This window comes from Falco cherrug, chromosome 15, assembly GCF_023634085.1.
Source record: "Falco cherrug isolate bFalChe1 chromosome 15, bFalChe1.pri, whole genome shotgun sequence".
NCBI lineage: Eukaryota > Metazoa > Chordata > Aves > Falconiformes > Falconidae > Falco > Falco cherrug.
This window is the reverse complement of record NC_073711.1, coordinates 2,846,567-2,866,083: the sequence shown is the minus strand read 5'-3', so window position 1 is coordinate 2,866,083 and position 19,517 is coordinate 2,846,567. Positions and strand designations below refer to the sequence as shown.

General features: G+C 36.1%; 1 protein-coding gene across 1 annotated transcript; it reads right to left on the bottom strand.

The window, feature by feature from the left end:
- Positions 1-3,384: 3,384 nt before the first annotated feature.
- CDX4 (caudal type homeobox 4) lies at positions 3,385-12,034 on the bottom strand. The gene is made up of 3 exons (XM_005441936.2): positions 11,517-12,034; positions 6,403-6,548; positions 3,385-3,681 (listed from the first exon to the last, which is right to left on the bottom strand). Exons 1-3 carry the CDS (start codon positions 11,944-11,946, stop codon positions 3,475-3,477), a joined length of 783 nt encoding a protein of 260 aa, XP_005441993.1. The 5' UTR covers positions 11,947-12,034; the 3' UTR covers positions 3,385-3,474.
- Between the last annotated feature and the right edge of the window lie 7,483 nt (positions 12,035-19,517).

Below are 19,517 nucleotides of genomic sequence, written 5' to 3'. Positions count from 1 at the left end.
CCTAATCACAGATCCTCATCCTTGTGTTCTGATTTTGGCAGAACATAGGATGGACTCCTGTCAGGCTGTCATGTAGCCTTTAATGGCCATGAAAATATGCCAGCATATAGTTCTGAGTTGTATTTCAATTTGGGATGGCGTTTTCTGGCAAAAAAAAAAAAAAAATGGCATCAGATAACAATGTCCCTACCCTCTCAGAGACAGAGTAAGAGTTTTCTTTAAGTGGCTTGCTATTTTCCCCTCTTTATGGCTTACCATCCTCCTGGTCTGGTAATGTTACTGCATAGTTAATTGCTCTGTAATCACGCAGTTAATCTAAAATAATATAATAATGGGGTTTTTCCTTAGAATATTTTGAGAAACAGCTGTGCCACTACGCTTACATTTAAAGGGACATTCTGATCTATATGGGGGGTGGTTATGCACTGTACAAGATAGGGGGCATAGCTTCTTATTTGACTTAGCTGTAGCCAGGGAAGATAATCCGATACGATTTTTAGGCTTAGAGATGATTATCTAGTGCATGAAAGAGATTGTCTCCCCCAAACATTTATTAATCTATGCTTTGAATACATTTAAAGTAGACCTGATAGAAGAAATTCAGGGAGAAGATCATGAAAAAAGAAAACACCTTTTATTGACAAGACCAATTTTAATCATGTCATAGGAGCTGCTTTGCCTCCCATTCAAACTCCCATTTGACATCTAAAGTAGTCTCATTTAAAAAGTTTTCTTTACAAACAGTGGTTGTTCTGAAGTACAGTCAAGGGCTTTGGTGGCTCTTCTGCCCAGTTGTGAAAACAGCATAGTGAGTCCTGACTGCCTGGCAATTCAAAAAAGATAAGACTGGAGCATGCTTAGAAACTGCAAGATGATGATTTTGAATGTGTTGAATGTGAACCTGGTAAATAACCCTGTTAAGATTTTTTTATTTCAATTTTGACATAAATTAGAAGGAAGGATAAATTTTAAGTTAAGCCATGCATTTCTTGTATACAAATATAGTGAATGATGTGTTGTAGCTCTTTACTTGCCATTCTTCCATGTTGCTTTGAAAACTGATCATGGGGAAAAAAACATCTGGAAACCAGAAAAAAAGGTTTCTCTTGCTCTCTATTTCTGTGTCACCAATAACCTTCACAAAAGCTGTTGCCTGCTCTTCCATAGAGGTAGGCCTTCTGATGATTTGAGATTTGGGTAGGAAGGTGAGGTCCTCTTCCCTTTTTTCTTGTATGTCTAAAGTATTATGGCTTCTTTCTTCATGAGTTTCTTGTGAAATTATTTTGTCTTCTACATCCTTTATGTATAGAAGGACAGCACAGGTAGAGGGACTGGTGGAACTGGGAAAACGTCCTCTCCCAAACCTGTCATAAGGCAAATGTATTGATTTCTCTGAATGAAAAGCAGAGCAGCATGTATGTGTCTCACTGTCTGCTAGCATGCATACTTCTATTAATATAAACAGAACTAGATCTGTTCGTGTGCATGTTTTATGACATGCTGCTCTGTCTTCCAAAATGTCCATGCAATCACATAACATTATATCAGTGAGCAGCTTATAGAAGATCTGAATGAAAGCCATGCAGATGTAGTCTCATGGCTTTCTCGTAGGGCTGAGTTTTGTAAGTATTTATGTACACAAGATTTTCTGTTTACAGTTTGCATTAAAGACACGCCCATTTCTTTTAACTATACGAATAGGAGATTGTTAGAAATATATTTTTGGAGAACCACCCACAAAATGCTTACACTCTGTAAGATCTTATTCTGTGTTACAGATTTTCTTCCTAGTTTAGCTTGGGACATTCTACAATTATATGATTTAGTATTTATTTTTGAAGAGTGTTATTCTTGTAAATCCTATTAGAATTACTTTTATGGAGCTACTGTAACAGAGCTGTTTTTAAGTAATTGGGAAACAGTGAGGCACATCTTCAAATTTGAAGTGACCTGATTTATTGAATCCAGATAATGAGTGCTTTCATAAGTTCTGTCCACATTTTTTAGTCCATTATCAAGGCTAATAGACAAGACATTAAGAAAAGCAGATTTTGATCTGCTGTTTCTGAGACCAAGAGTTTGATGTTGTTGAAATAAGTGGTGCACCATTTACTTCATATACCAGGTAATGGTGTTTTCTGTTTGTTTTCTTCTGTTTTCCCTTTTTATTCCCTTTGCTCCTGATGACATTTTCAGTAATATTAAATTTTTCCAATAGATCATTTACTTATATACTATCAAAAAGTTCATATTGTGAAATGTCAATGAGTAGTACTGCTGAAGGGTTTGGGGATTTTAGTGCTTTGGGTTTTATTTCTGCTTTTTCAGACTCCTCAGTTGTATTCTATATACCATTGCTACTTTCTCACCTGCCAACATGGACCAATAATTAAAGCTAACCACAACATGAGCATGTTTATCCTTAATTTGTGCCTTTTCAGGAGTGCAGGGGGAGTGGACACTTCTTTAATTACACACTTGCTTTGATGTCATGAATGCTAAGCTGCTTGAGAACAGTTTTGAAATATAGTGTCAGCTACTTTGGGATATTTCTTGCCTTTAGCCCAAAATAAGTGTCACATATAAAAGCAGTGGCCCAAAAAAGCTACTGTTTCACTTCAAAGGTTTAGAGAAATTAAACAAATTCTTTATTTGCTTTTTGGTGGTTTGCTGGTAGTAACAGTTCTGTTTCCATTACATTTGTGCTCATATTTTTAGGCAATATTCTGTGCGTTCATTGAAGATTGAAGTAATACTTACATCTTCCCAGCTATTTGGCACTTACTACTGTGCATGACAAATCACTGCATTTCTCACAGTTGAACAAATTTTGGCAACTTTGGGATGATAACTATGTATCTGTAAGGATTGCTTAGGAGATTGGTATGCTTGAATACAATTACATGGTGCAAAGAAGATTTGTTTTATTTAATGAAATGCAATATGTTGGTATAGCAATATTGTTATGCTTCTTGTGTTTAAAAGTGTTTTAAATGTTCTTGTTTTCAAAAAGTAGCATTCTTATCAGTACACTTAAGTGTAAAAATTTATTAACATCTACAGTTTAATTATATAAAATGTAACAAACCAAATACACCCAACATCTTAGATTTTCTGCAATAGTACTCTATTTTATAATCAGTTCACTTGGTTTTCTGCATATATATATGATCAGACTAGAACTACATTTACTTGACTTTTCAGTTGTATCATTCTTTGTGTCAGCGTCTGAAGCAAATTGCCTTCTACTCAAAGATTTTGAGCAATGAAACTTAGCAGTACAAGTTCCCTGAGATTTCTGCGATAATTAAAACATTTTGATATTAGTCCCAGATTCTGTACTTAGAAATCAGCACTCTGAAGACAGTTAAATGAGAATGGACCTTTGCAGAGTTGAGATTTTCTTGGGGGAGGAGGGGGCGGTTGCAGGGGAAATCCATTCTTGCTTTTTCTTTTTGCTCCCCCGCCCCCCATTCATTCTGAAACTATGACTTGATGAATATCATTAGGCTGTAATCCATTTATTCCATGTGGTGATTGGAAAAGAGAACTGGATATTTCATTTGGACTCAGTGAACCAGTGTCACTCTGAGCTGAGCCCCCACTGCCATCAAACTGAGATATTTTCTTCTTGATAATTTTTCTTTCTTTTGCTCGGCGATTCTGGAACCAGATTTTCACCTTCGGTGTTACAAAGGATATCTGATTAATTCAAAGTACTGCTCAAGTTTTTACAGTAATAATAACAATGAAAATATAAATATTTTTAAAAAAGCTATAAAACCCCAACCTAAGAAACCCCACAAAAAACCCACACAAAACCCGTAAAACCCAGCCCCATCCAAAAAAACCCCACAAACCAACCACTACCACCAAAACCACCCACCCACACACCCCCCAAATAAAAAAAACACAAAACAAAACACTGGATCTGTGCAGTGAAAAATTTTTGTTCTCTGTATTCTTTTTCTGCATCATAATCAATAGAAAATGGCTTTCTTTTTTTAGACCTGCTGTAAAGTGAGCTTGCTGTGTTATATTTAAGAATGTAGGAATCAACTTACTCATTCAGATTCAGGGGTCTGCCTAGTTCATCATCTAAGCTTTGACAGTGGAGTGTGTCATACTTTAGGAAGATGCAATTATGAATAATTTGAAGGTTGCAGATTAATTCAAATCCAAGTAGTGAGGGTTCTTTTTCTTAATTTATATTGTGATTAATTTTTGTGTGTACATATATATTGATGTGTTTTTAAAGTTTTGAATTTTTTTTTTTACTGGACTTTATATATGTATATTTTATTTTATATGTTTATATATATATTTATATATTTTTTCTAATACATACTTTTATATATGTATTTTACAGGTACAAATGTACTGTGTCACATGTATGAATATATCGACATTACTTAATGATAGTGAATTTTCCAGGCTAGGTATGCATATGTAAAGACTCCTATCTGTTTGAAATTTACTTTTAGTTTAACTGTATTTTCTTATGTGAAAGTGTGAATAGGTAGATACACTGTTTGTTTTCCTTATCATTAAGGTTTTGTGTTCTTATTTTGCAGGTTTTGTTACATCCTTTAAGGTGTGTTGAATACGATATAGAAAGTTGTACCATTGCTTTGTATTAAAAAATCTCATTATTATTTTCTAGTTATTTTTTTTTTTACCTTTACTGGTAATAAGAGTAAGAAGTATTTAGCTTTGTCATGACTCCTGTGGAAATGCAGATAAATTATGTATTTTGTCAAGTTACACTTGAAGGAAATTTACATAGCTGTTGCTCTTAAAGCCATACCAGTCAAAAATTGGAAAAGGAAAACGTTGATTTTGTACGGTATCACTGGTTACTCCAGGCATGTCTGTGTTCTAGATCAGCCAGCTTGCATAATGTTAAGGTGGAGGTTTTTAATCTTTCATAATTGCAGTTCTCTGAAAATTTCCAATGCAGTTATATCCTAATGTATAACAAACTTCAGTCTGTTGATGACAGGCTTGTTTGTCATAATTTCTGGGGCCACTTAACAGTCTGCAGAGTGTTATCTATGTACTATTTGGGTCTGGGATTGAACATCATTACACTACAGTATGTTCAGTGCTTGATCCTAGAATACTATTGCTTATCTATGGATCCTTACACTTCCAGCCTCAATAAGTCCCTCTCTATTCCATGTTCTTGCACAGACTGAATGCAGAATCAGAAGAGGCCACTGAAAGAGGAGAGTAGTTTAGACAACTGAATGTGCTTATTCAGAAAGAACAAAAGTTTGTAAAATTCTAAAAAGAAAGATCTCTTGTTTAAATTTACCTGGGGGCAATAAATCTGGTTGCTAAGGTATGAGATGCCTTATTCGGTATCACCAAATCTTCCCTTATCCTCCAACTGTAGCAGAACCATTGTGATTCTCTTGCGTAAGGAGGCTTGGATTCAGCAGTTACTGTATTTGCAGACTGCAGAGCTGTGCTTCCTAAGTGTGCTCTCCAGCTCAGTGATTTTAGGAAATTCTTTATCCTGAATTCCTCTCATCTTTGTATGAACACAGCTAAAATACCTGGGCCCCTGCTCAGGAGACTATTCAGGACAGAGCTAAAGTATGTACTTAATATGAATGAATGCAGAACTGCTTTCCAAGAAGCAATGCATCTAAGTATGCACTTGAAAATTTCCTGAACGTATAGTCTTGGCTACATGTATGTGTACAATAGGCATAGAGATTTGGCACCAAATTTTACAGGCTAAAGTACCCAGTGTGTAATGGGTATGAACTACTGCTGTAGGTGAAGTACCTGTGAATATAATAGCAAAAAGAGATCCTGACTTGAAAAATCAAAGGGTGTAAAAAAATCCTGAAAGTGTTTTGAAAACTGAGGAAAAATGTGGCCTGTGGAAATAGTGGCAATAACTTTGTAACAAAAATACATAGCTATCTGGTTTGATTGCTCTTAGAATATTGAGTTTTTGTCTTCCTGGCTTATACCTGAAATATAGCCAATGCTTCAGATTTTTTCTGGCCACTGTTTTGTGTGATTGCAAGAAGAAATAAAATAGTGAATGTCTTGACTGTTGAGAACATAGCTGAGATAATGTTTAGCTGAACTGTTTGAATTCTGGCTGTCTAGCAAGCTATTATGCATGTAAGAATAAGTACTTTTTGTAGTATAAATGAATTCCTAATATGTAGTTACCCATAACTGCAGATTTCTGTCAGATTAGTCTATTTATTTATTTGTGTTTGCCTAGTGTATTTTCTGTGTGTTGAATATACTCGGAAACTGTGTCATGGCTGCCTTCACAGTACTCTGGGATACAGAAGGTGAATGTTGCTCATGTCCCCTGGCAGTAACAGTGTCTGGTGAATGGGTGCATATGAATGATGGATATTCTCTGTGTACCTGTCTTTCAGATAGTCCCAGGTTTGCTGCAAGTTCTGACTTTCTCCTTATTGTAATGTATCTGTTGCAGTGAAATTCCTTCTCTAATTCTAGTCTCTGATGATCTGTGTAAACAACTCGGTACTTTTCTTTTGTTCTTGTTTTACCTGTTTAGGAAAGAAATATTATTAGTATGTTGAATTTTATTTTCTATAGCATCTTTCTTTCAAACATCTCAAATATTTTAGAGACATTAATTAAACTACAGAGTACTTGTATGCGATTCTTTTCTGTGTTACAGAGGAGGAATATGAGGTGCAGGGTGAATAAGTCAGTGAGTATTGGTTATCATAACTGTCTTTCCCTCTTTATCTCACTCTGGAAACATAAATTTAAATGTAAAGCTCTTAGGTGAAAAACACCCTGAAGCATCTTAAATAATTCATAGCAGTACATAATTGGTGCTGGCTATATTTGATCTCAGAGGGGTTTCATTTCAGTGCTCATTGAAGTGACTTCCATGTATATGTGGGCATACACAGGATTTCAAGACTGAAACTCAGTCACAATTTGTTTAGTTGTACCACGTCCTAATTCTTTATCTGAGTTTTTAAAAATCACCCCTCTAACACAAAGAAATGTCCTACTAGAAATGCTTTCACTTTCTTGTGTGGCCATCGGCCATGCTTATAAGTTCCATAATAATTTGAATTATTTTTTTTGAAAGATCCAGTCTTGCAAGATGCTGAGTGCCTGTAAGGGGTATTACTGGGGGTACTCCATGCTGAGCTTTGCTTTTGATTTGAAGGCACTTGGCAATTTGTAAGATGGGGCAATAAAATACTTGTAAAAGGATTTCAGTATCATCTAATGTGTAAAAGAAATATTCCTAGATATGTTGGATAAATACTATTAAGAGAAGCATTACTTCATGTTTAGAAGATATCTCTCATTTCATAGACTTTTTTTAAAACAATTTGTCGTGTAATAATTATACTGGGAGATCACTTTTCAACTTATTTGTTCTCCTTTGCACTTTCAACAGCCAGCTAGATAGTTTTCCTTTTTCTTCTGATCTTCCCAGTTTTTTTTTGATGTGAGTTTTCTGGGACAAACTGTAGGACAAAGACTTCTTTAAAGTGGTTCCCTAAAATCCATTGAGGTGTTAAGATGAAGCACACGCCACACAAAGGAGCGACAAGGAGATCTTATCAAGAACCCCTTTCACATTCAGAAACACAAGCCAATTGGTTTGGAATTTACAAGCCCTAAACAAATGTCAGACTCTTTCATCTTAGCAGAGAAAAAAAAGGACAGAAATAGATGAAGGAATAATTTTTCCTCAGTTCTCTTTAATTTTGGACCAACACTGAGGATAGGGTGCAGTATTTTTATCATAAGCCTAGAGGTAGACACAGCTTAAGACATTTTGAAATACGCATAATTAAGGATGTTTTCCCAAATCCTATGCCACTTTGACTTCTAGTGTACAAGGTTTTCCTGCCTAAATTTGCAGGACTAAAACAGTCATCAAAGTGAGTTTACTTTTTCCCAAGGTACAAATTGTTGGCTTTGAAATATTTTCTCTAAGTGATAGTTACAATGTTAACAATAGTATAGATATTCAGGTTCCTTGTAAACTGAAGGCTTAGAAGGTAATCTTTGAAAACAAGTTAAAATTCAACAGGGTTATTCCGGCTTCACTATAATCAGCAAATATAACCATTATTTGAGGGGGTGGAGAAAAGGAGTAGTTTTCCCCATTCCCCTTGGTCATAAAATTCACAGAGCATTTCTTCTGAAGACAATAAAGCTAGGAGAAGGCCTCTTTATTTGCTGTGAAAATCATCACCCTTTCCGGCAATATAACTCCTGAAGAAAAGAGGGAGAAGGAAGAGACAAGACTGCATATCAAAGCAAAGTGAAGTGTTAAAAGGGTCTGTTGCCTCAATATGACAGATAGGCCTCAAAACCTCAGACAATGTGGGCCAGTGGAAAATAGATGTCACAACTAGTTTACAAAGAAAAATAAATTAGCATTAGAGCAGAGGCATGGCCTTTTTCCCTGCTTTTCTATTTTGCTTTCTGGCTGTGTTTCTGCTGTGATGTAATCTGAATTACTTGTACATCATTGCTTGTTTAAACAAAGGCATAAAGTGTGTTGACTATAGTTTAAAAAAAAAAAGCTGAGACTGATCTGGCAAAATATAAAAACACTGTTTTCCTGTTGTTTAGTCCCCTTAAAGTCTGTTCTCTTTCTGAGAAGGATCACTCCCAGATGAAGTTTCATACAAAGTTTTGAAAGATATAACAGCTGTTTTCTAGTCCCTTGTTTAGATGCCTTCTTTTCAATAAGTTTCGTGCTTTGAATGCTCACTCGTTCTCATAAAATACACATTTTATACTGTTGATTACACAGATTTTAGAAATTAATTGTTCTGAAGTTCTGCTCTTATGTAACTGAAGCTAATTAGGCATATTGTCATTGATTTTTAGCAAAACGGCATCAGACTGTAAGGAATTCTGTAGACCATGTTCTTATTTTGATAGCCTGGCTGGGAAGTTATCTTTACCAAGATAACCCACTCTTAATTTTTGGTTTTTAAAAATTCCTTACTGCCTCATATGTTTGCAATGTCTGTGTATTTGAAATAAGAACAGGTTTGGTTATGAATATATGGGTAGGTCTTTTAGTAAGAAGATATATGATTTCAAATAAAATTTTATCTTTGATAGTCTGTTGAAAGGACGTAGTATTTCTGTCTTTGTGATGTTGTTTCATCCTGAGAATTGACTTGGTCAGGTAAATTTCCATCTCACTTTTTCTGCAATTTATTTTTTTGTATAAAATGCTGAACACAAATATTGAATCAGAATGTAGTGTATTTAGTAGAGTCTAAATAGAGGAGAAAAAAATTCACATTAACATCCCCTCCCCAAAAATAATTCTTACTGTCTTTAGGACAGTATTTCAGTAGGCTTCCTCATTTAAATAGAGGTGTTTTGATTTCTGTTATTCCATGCTGCTCATAGACACTGACATGTGTACATGCCGCTAGTGAAGTTAAGAACATACACATATTTATGTTTATAAATACATTTGTAAAGTTTAGGGCTACGATTCTGAAATTGAAGAGCAATGAACTGTATTAAGCAGTGGTAATATTGAAGGGGAGGAGCCAACAGCTACTTTGATAGCATGAATAATATTATGGCAATAAGGAAAAGCAGCAAATCTGTTTCAAAGAGAGGTTATAATGGCATCAAGTAAGTTTTCTTGCATTGTCTTCTAGAGTAAGCACTCATAGATTAGTATGTAGCTGTTACATGCCTCATTCCAGACTTGTCATTATTTGTTTGAATTTCCTTTCATTTTTCACAACTTTTTACATCGGTATTAAAATTTTCCAGTTTTGCAGTTAATGTTGTTTTAAGAACACCAATGAAAAGCTAAATCTAGTTGGTACTTCTCTTGTTTTGCAAAATACCACATTTGTGCTCTACTCTCCCTAACCCCTTTTTAAGCTGGGTTGATGTCTTGAGCCCAATTCTGTGAATTCAGTTTTTAACACTTCAAAGGACTGGGCTGTAGGAATGTACAGCCTCAGGTCATGTATCTATTGACAGGCCCTGTTTCACCTGTCCAGCGTTGTTCATAAAGTATTTTGGCATCTGTAAGTTCTGTGTAAGTACTTTTCAGACTAGAGATAATTTAAGCACGTGACTGCTTTTCTGAATTGCATATATATTTTATGAAGTTGAGCAAGTGTGTGGGAAACCTTTCAGGGTCTTCCATGTCTGTGCAATAAGTGTAAAACTGGATTTTAGATTTTTGAGTATTCTTTAAGAATGCTAACACGTATAAAATTCAGTGATGGGACAGAGAATGGGTTGCCTCATTGACATTCAGTAGTTTCAACTGAATTTGGTCTGCACCGAAATCTTGCATCACTTTTACACTTGGAAATCCCCAATGATGTTAATGAAGTTACTGCTGATTTACATGAGTATACATAAGGGGGAAAAAACAGACTATGAATCTGCCTGGCTTTGAAGACCTTTGTAGAGGCTCCAAGTGGAAGGATGGCATTGTGATATCTTAGTGTTCACTAGGCGTTTTGTGTTTAGTAACAGTGGCAAAACTGTGTCTATCTGCTTTATAACTAAGAAACAATTACCAGACTAATCTGAAGGAGCATTGTGTCTCAAGCAGCAGTACTGATTTTCTGTCTTCTAAGATTGCTCCAATTGTAATTGCTGCTCTTGCTTTAGAGCATTTTCTTTGATGCTTTCTAACACACACTTACTACTTCTAACCTTAACAATAGATTTAGCAAACCTTGCTACACCTAATTTACACCTTGGGAATATACACAGAAGGGTTCATCTGGCGTGCAGTTTGTGACAAAACCAGGCGCATCAATGAGTGACACTTGCAAGAAAGTGATTTTTAATTGTGTAATTGTGGCAAGCTGCAAAATTCTGGCACATGAGAAAAATATGTAAAACCAATTTGAAAATAAGATTTATGGATGACATATGTCTGCAAACAAAATATGCTGATCATTTGAGTCAGATTACTTCTCTAGGAATATGTCTTCTCACCTAATATAGGGAGAAAAATAAGACCCAGGAACAACAGCAGAAAATTGCATAATCAATACCATTGGAACAAAGCACATAATTTTCTTTAAGTGTATTGAAAAGTCTGTGAAGATTTTACAGATCAACCTGATTTTATATTGATATTTACCTTGTGGCACAAAATAATTCTGTAGTATTTTTGCCTGTAACTGTTAAATGTTCCTGCATTCATTGTTCCGTAACAGTCTCAAGAATATAAAGTTTTTCATCCAAAATGCTTTACAGAATGTTACAACAAAGATTCCTGCACTTGAGTGAGATGCAGCCATATCTAAGCACAACAGCCATCCCACTATAGTAACCACAGAAAGCTTTTATGGGGTGAAAGTGAAACTAGTGCAAATTTAGTTGAAACTGCATTAAACAGCAGTAGGCTGAATAAATGTCATAAATGGCCCACCAACCTATGTGCTTCAAGTAAAGTTAATTATTTATAAGATCGGTGGTAGCAGAAGATGCTTTCTCGGGCTGGAAGTTGAATTTGTGCTTACCAGTAGTGTTAGCTTGCACCGTTTTCCTCATCCATTCGTAAGAGCTGTGCCTTTGGCTGTTGGGAGAGATTTGCTGTGCATTAATGGTATCTACAGGAGGTAATCCCCCGGATCCAGCGGGATGGAGGGAGCTATAATCAGCAGAACTGTAGGAGACCTGTCCAGGAGACGAGCCATTGATCTGTGCAGCAGCAACTGTGCTGGAAGGTCCTGGGCCGTAAGCGTTCCAGTCCTCCCGCTGTGGGCCATAGTGAGATCCCCAGGTTCCCGCAGGCTGTCCATGGGTGTCCAGAGTTGGCACATGATGATATCCCATGTAATCTGAATAGGGTGGAGTAGACACAAAGTTTTGCACTGGCAGGTTGTTATTAGCCCTTGCAGATCCTGGGTACATGCTGCTCTCTTTATCCAAGAGAGAGTTCACATGCATGATTGTCACTGATTGTAAATACGTTGTCACAACATCTTGTTCTTCAGTATTCTCTTTTGCTGCTTAAAAAATAATTGTGTTTGGTTTTCTGTAATAATGCCACTGCTTGGAATCTTCTACTTCATCCTCTTTTATTATCAACTGTGTTACCAGGTGCTGGTGGTAATGGTTTACCAAGATCTTGTCTGACGTCAGCCTAACTGCCTGCCTTATAATTACATTTACATTCAAATGAAGGGCTGACCAACCCCACCTTTCTGCTGGTTCTGGTGCTTTCTTTTTTAGAGAACTTTTATCTATCCTATTACCATTCCTTGATATTCAACAGCAATTGCAGTACTGTAAGATGATGCAACAGTTGCTTATATTTGTAGCTTAATAAATAGATCTTTTATTAAAGAAAGGACAGTGGTAACTGTAACAGTGATGTTTAGCATTCCAAGTATTCTTGTGTGAAAACTTCATTTTGTGATGTGTTATCAATCAACAAGTAAATCTGTTACTCTCAATTTCTGAGATACTAAAAAAAATATCTCATTTTTACTTCTTCAGTAAAGGGACATAGTTTGAATAATTGTTAGTCAATTACCTCAGCATGCAGAGCACCTTCTAAACACCATATCTTGAATATAACTGTCTCAAAATTTTCCCCCTCATTATTGCTGTTTCTAAGTGGTTTTCTATCATGGGAGAAATCCAGGCTCTAAATATAATGCACATGTTCACATTCTCCCCATACAAAGTGATTTAAAGAGATCCCTTCATCTGGTGGCCATTGCAAGCTGATACATTTTAACAAGCTGACAATAAATCTTCCTCGCAAAGATGGTGCCAGAAGTACAAAGAATATGACTGTAAAAAGTAGCAAAAAAAGTCTTTGATTAGACCCAGTAATATTGTTGGCTTCTGTTTCAAAATGAAGACAACCTTAATCTGCCTGAAAGGCTGGGTTCCCTCCTCTGAAACTGCGGTATAGGAGTTTGTTTTCCATGGTGGCAGCTTAGGTAAGGGAATCAGCAGGGAGAAATATCTGGGTTATCAAGTTAGTGGATCAGAACTGCCTTGATGCTTTTCTCTAAAGCGCCTGACACATGGGTACTCTATAGGTCAATATAAGTGCTCCCACTGAGAAAAATTATTCTGAAAGTGGTTTTACATGTCATTATTAAGAGCTTGATATTAATATGGAAGAACTAAACCCTACCTTACGACTTGAGAATTGCCTCTGTATGGTTGTCTAGCTGCAATTTGTAGAGTGAATTTAATATATTTTTTTCATGGATGGATTTCTTTGCAATGAGCTGTTTGTCAAGGGGTATGCTTGCAAAAGAGGTGCAAATTACAATGAGTTGTTTCCCTTTACAAAGGTGTGGTTTTTCATTCAGTATCCTTTGTATTTTGACACTACTTGTATTCACACATCCCTTCTAATTCCAGCACTAAATGAGTCTAAGTGTGTACTTGAAGACAGGAAAGATATTCCTCTTCTGGGTTTTGTTCTTTTTGGTTTTTTTTTTTTTAGGAAATAATTTTTACTGAGAAGTGGAGTAAAATATTTATAATTAATTTTGCTATATTTACAGGCTTTATTAATCCTTAAGATCCTGAGAATGTTGAGGAAAGTTGCATTGTGACTTAGAACATGGAAAAAGTAAGGCCCTCTGTAATTGGCGTACCCTCATAAAAATAGACATTAGAAAAAAAAAGTCAGAAGAGACTCTTGTTCCCTTCATCTTGAAAGAAAAGGGATTGTAATATAGTTCCTGAGAGCCCACAGACGACTTAGTACTGTCGTGTACTGAAAAGAACAAAGAACTCCACTGAGCATCATCCAAATTAAAATGTTTCCTATACTGGAAGTATCCTTGAACTCTTTGGCCTATTTGTGATCATTATGCCAGCAGTTAAATTCCAGTTGTGCAGTTAAATTGCTAAATGTTATGCAGAGCTGTCAGTCATAGGCAGGGCCATAGGATGGTGAAGTTCTGTCTCCATTGACTATATCAGAAATCCGTTGGCATAGTACAAGTGAACATTGATTGCTCATAGATTCCAGATCAGACATGTTTGAGTTCTACTCCTAACCATTTTCATATCTCAGTGAATGACATTTAATTTCATAGAATGCATTAGATGGTGGTAACATTTTCAGTCCCTGGTGTTTCTCTTTCTTTATGGGAAGCCTCTGCACATACCCCCCACAATTTCAGTATCACCTCATCCTATTTTTTGTATCTCAGAGCTTTATCCTTTATTCTCTGTTCTTCTTTTATCTTTTGTTTATGCTCCTCCTTTCCCTTTCTTGTTTTGCCTGTTTCATTATCTGAATTTTCTTTAGATCTATTTCGATTCTTTCCAGAACGTAATTAGATCAAGATACGCTGATGGCAAATCACTACACTGATTTGATATCTGCTAACAATAGTAAGCTTTGAATAAGGCATTTTGTTTAAAAAGATTTACATAGTAGGATAAGATTGCTGGGTAGGACTGCAGATTTTTAACACCAGTGTGAGAATAAGATAACTAAAATGGCAACATTCAAATGATCCTTCTGCACCCTGACTCTTATGCCTCCCATTTTGTGTAGCAGAACCATGTGGATGTATTGAAAAGGAACAGTACCTTTGCATGTAGTCTAGTAGTTTGAGGCTACCAGAATTTTGGGATTTGTTTTTTTTTGAGGGCTAATTGTCTATTAATCTGAGTCTGCTTTTCCAAGAATCGTTTTTTGGCCATGCATAGGACCTTACCGCTTCAGATGAAGCGAGTCAGTAGCTTCATTGCCACAGAACCACTGCATTTTCAGCATACAGCAGTAACTTACGCTGTACTTCCAGGAACTCTTTTAGTGAGCATTGCTGTCAGAAAACCAAAAAAATGATTAAAAGAAAGAAAAAAGCAAACTTCTCTTTCCTTGTCTGTATTTGCACTGTGAGGGGATGACAATGACTTGCTGGCGGTAGAGGGAGGGCTGCCTGTGCTGTGTAAAATGCTTGTGGAACTGTCGTGTTACAGCGGGCCCTATCCTGACTTTCTGGAGTGGTGGGAAAGTGAAAGCCATTCTGAGGTAATAGGCTTAGACATCTAGAAATATCATCCACGAAGGTTTGTTTGTATTTATACCATTTTCTGCAGTGGGTGGTAAAAGACAAAACAGGAAGGATCTGTGTGGTATTGGCAGCAAGAATGCTGTGCTCTTTGGCATATGTCGGAGAGATGAATTGCCAGAGTAACTGAACTCCAAGGTTATAATATTCCATTTTTTTATCTCCACCTGTTAAAATGCTATGTATAATTTACTTAGCCAGTACCCATGGGAGTTGCCTCGGTGTTTGTTGAAATGACATTGTATGTGTGTGGAATTAAATGTACTTTGAGATCTCTGGGGAAGAAAATTTTCTAGTTTTCTAACACGCTGTTGATGAAAAACTAGCAATAATAACAAGCATGGTGATAACCATTGGAACTATTACAGTTTTGTTTGTACGGGCAATGTAGAGATGGTATACTGTGGTATGTGTGCTGTTCTAAAGAGCATTTCCAAACTGGGTAATAATAATATAACCACAAACGTGCAATTCAATTTTTTAATGACAGCTATTATAACTGCAATTTCAGGGACTACTGGTAGATTAAAACTGTCTTGTACAGCAATAACTTACATTAAAGGTGTTTATATCTGTGATACTTTATTAGGAACCCTTACTCATACATTTACTCAAGATGACACACATCTGTCTGTCTTTGAAGTTTGAAAATTATATGAAATCTTTCTGGGATTTTGTTTCTGAGGCACAAAAAAGCAGGTGGGTTTAGCGTGTCGCATTCTGGCTAAGGTGATAGGAATAGATGTTTGTTTTCTTGCCTCCAGATGATCACTCGAATAAACATCAGGCTTAGGAATGCTTCTTGCCCATACCTTTATAACTGCATGCTTGGAATTTCAATGGAATGGCTAGCTAAGGACACTGTTAGTGAACTACGTATTGCTGATAGTTCTAATGCGGTATTTCAGAGGTATTACTGACCCTTTATTCAGACTGGGCTTTGCATGCACACCCATTCCTCCTAAAATTCATAGTCATCTGTATAAATCTTGAGGAAAGCTCAGTTAGTATGTGCCATGCTGTCAACTGAGGTCAGTTCTGTTGGAAATAAAATTGAGTAGTCATCAAGGAAAGCAGTTGGTTTTAAAAGACAGCTAAAGAGACTGCTCTTGCTTTTGCTGAAGCTTCTACAAACACAAAGCTTCTCAAAATTATTTACCCTTTTTAATCGGGCTGGTTTAATATGCAGCACCCTAGTTAGGTCCCATTTTCAGGGCCTGAAATGCAAGCACATGCCAAATTGTATCTGTATTGACAGATGTGGCACAGCCTAGAGAGCTGAATGGGCAATGCTAGCGGAACTATTTTCACTTGCTGAACTGAGCTTTTCTGGAGAAAAAGGGATATATTGCAAGTTTCAGTTCTGTACTGTGGTTTCTCATCCCTAATGTGTATGTAGGTTTTTCATAAGAGAACAATAGTAGAAATAAAAATGTCAGTTATCTGTGAAGCCTTCTTCAATGGTTTCATTTTTAATACCATGCCCTGAAATTTTGCTTGTTAAAAAATCCTTTTGAAAAATGATGAAAAATGACTTGTTGGGAGCATAGTGATAGTATTTACCATTCTATCTATTCCACTACTGTTTTCCTAACTGCTTCTAACAATTACTTATCTTTCATTTTTTAATGTTAAATTTTGCATTTTATTATAAGTAGTGACAACGTATTTCATGTATGATCTCTGTGTCAGTATTGCATTTGCCAGGAAAGAAACATCTGGAGCTAAAGGAGGGTCTTACTGTTCTGAAATCTAAATGATCTAAAATCTGCTACAAAATCAATACTGACAGTAATAAGAGTATATTTTACTGCTTAACAAGCATAGTATGGCAGGAGTTACGGAGCCTGCATGTGAATGCCAGGTTAAATCGATTCTTTTTAGCAGAACCATGAAAATTAACAGCACATCCTCTATTGATATTTTTTTGGTTTCCTTCCTAAATCACGTACTGTAGGGCTCCCACTTAGTGTAACTAGTTTATGCTGGCCAGAGTATAGCTAGATGGGATTGTTGGGTGCTCACTACTGAGTCATTGAGATGTTCTTTGGTGTGATCTGTCTTTCATGAGGTAACAAAGGAACTGATTGCCTTCACTGTCTGCCATTCTTGCCATAGGCATGTTTTATATTCCTGGTATACTGGCATTTCTGTTGCACAAATGTACTGTTCTTTCATACTCTCAAATAAGAGAGATTGTCTATATAAAGTCTGTCCTGCCTTGGAGTGACAATATTTTATTGTGGCTTAGAAGACCAAGAACATGCAGGGTGTACCTTAATTAAGCTTCTCCATTTATTGTGATACCTTTTGGAACAGAGTTTATTGCAAAATGAACAAGAAAGTATTTGTGCTCTTTGAGTATGAAAACAGTTGGCAAACATTTTCACCATAAAACCTGTGCCTATTCCTTTACCTAGTGGGGTCTGCACAAATTGTGTCCAACTAGTAACTGTGTCCAGTGCTGTTCCTAAAGGTGACTGGCTGTGTAAGTCATTTGCAGGGACGTGTCATTTCAGCGTATGCTCTGGGTGTAAAAGCTTAGGTTGGGGTAAGCCGGTACTGCACCAGCAAACCGAATAAGGGTGTTAAAGGTGGAGTATGCCTTTTTAATTGTTATGGTAGCATCCAAAATGAATATATTGTTAAATCTGCCCCTTGGGTAGAAGTTAGCACATACTTGATGCTGTCTCTTATGTACATTAATGATTGCATAACCCCTAAGCAATTGCAGATGCTGCGTATTTGAATTTTTTTGTTTTAGAAATGTCACTTTGAATTGTATAACTTGCTTAGTTGCATGAAGTTTTTGTAGAAAGTTCTGTTTGCTATGCTTTTCTTGATCTTTTTGTACCATATAGATCACAATTCTCACTGTGTAACAGGGTTTAAAGGTTAATGAATTCCTCTGAAAATTGGTTATACCTTGATCATTCTTTTAATCACAATTAGGATTAAGGGCTTAGATATTCTTGTGATGTAGTCTAAGGTATGCTTTTCTTCTTCAAGGCACTTTGCTAACAACCAATCCATCTTCACAGAAACTCTGCTTTAGTGTCCCTAGTTTTTAGATGTGATAAAAGTGACAGGTTATATGACATACCCAAAGTCAGGAAGAAAGTATTGTTCTGAGGACTGGCACCAGTATTTCATGACTCACAGTGCTGGGCCAAAATTATTTCAGGTGATTTGGCTCCAATTTTATGTGTCTCATTTTTAGTTATACACAATACACATCTAAGCAAACACTACACAAGCTTCTTAGAGAAAAATAGCTTTCTTTTGCTTTTGGTGGGCAACCATTTAAAGGATTAAAGCACATTGAAAATACTTAGTTGAATAGATTACTGGTAAATTATTATTTTTTTTAAATGAACTACTTAAAACAACCACTGACATAACTAGAAGGTTAATAATCTCTAAGGTATTGCCCTGGTTTATAGATACTGCTTTTGGAGCAATAAATTTTAACCTTTGAACATGTGCTTCTGCAAATAAAATCCAGCCTTATTTTGTGTACTTAACAACTTCTGATTGGAAACACATAGCAACCTGTAGAAAGCATGCTTTCAGCAAACTGGAACAGAAATGAGGCAGATCTTCAAAGTGGTCACTTATCTTCCTCAATAACTCTTCTACATGTAAACAAGATAAAACAGGTCATTTTGCCAGATCCCACTCTTTGAATGATGTTTAAATAATTTTAAAGAGAAAGAAGTTGTGTTCGGATAGATTTCTTTTCTTAAAGTTCTTTCTTGAAGGACTCTTTCCTTTTCCTTTTAGAAATTCTAATACAAAATTGAACTATGTCGTGGAAATGTGATTAAAATAAGTAGCTATGAACCTGATCCTGCAAAACCATGGGGCCAGGGTTAGCTAGAACTAGGTCCTAAATTATTGTGTATCAGTACAAAACACAAAGTTTCCCCTCTGTATTCTTACCTTTTGAAAGTCTAAATCTGGAATTCTTTATTGTTTTTTTTCTGCAATATGCAAGCGTAATTCTGTTTAGTTGGCCAATGTGAGAATACTTTTCTTGCTGAACTTTTTTCAGTCTCTTTTTAAAAATATCTGTGTGTATGAGCCATATGTAAAATCTCTCTAGCATTTTCCTCTATAGACAGAATGGCTGTTCTGTGTATTTCCAATGGATTCCTCTTTTGGGCATAGCCAATGGGTATCTCTTTTAGTAGACCAGTGTTTTGGTTTGGTTGCCATGCTCATCAATATGGATAGTTAAATCACTTTTGTTCCCACGTACTGTTTGTCAAGTTCTGCTTTTCATAATATGTGGAAATCAGTAGGAGTCTTTCTGTTGCTGAACTTTGAATTGCAGTTTCTTCATCTCATCTGTATTACCTATGCAAAGCCTCAAACTGCTGTTGCCAGTGAATGGAGCAGCATTGTGAAAGGAAAAAAGTCGGAATTTTACAATGTAGATATATGTCCATTTAAAGTTGA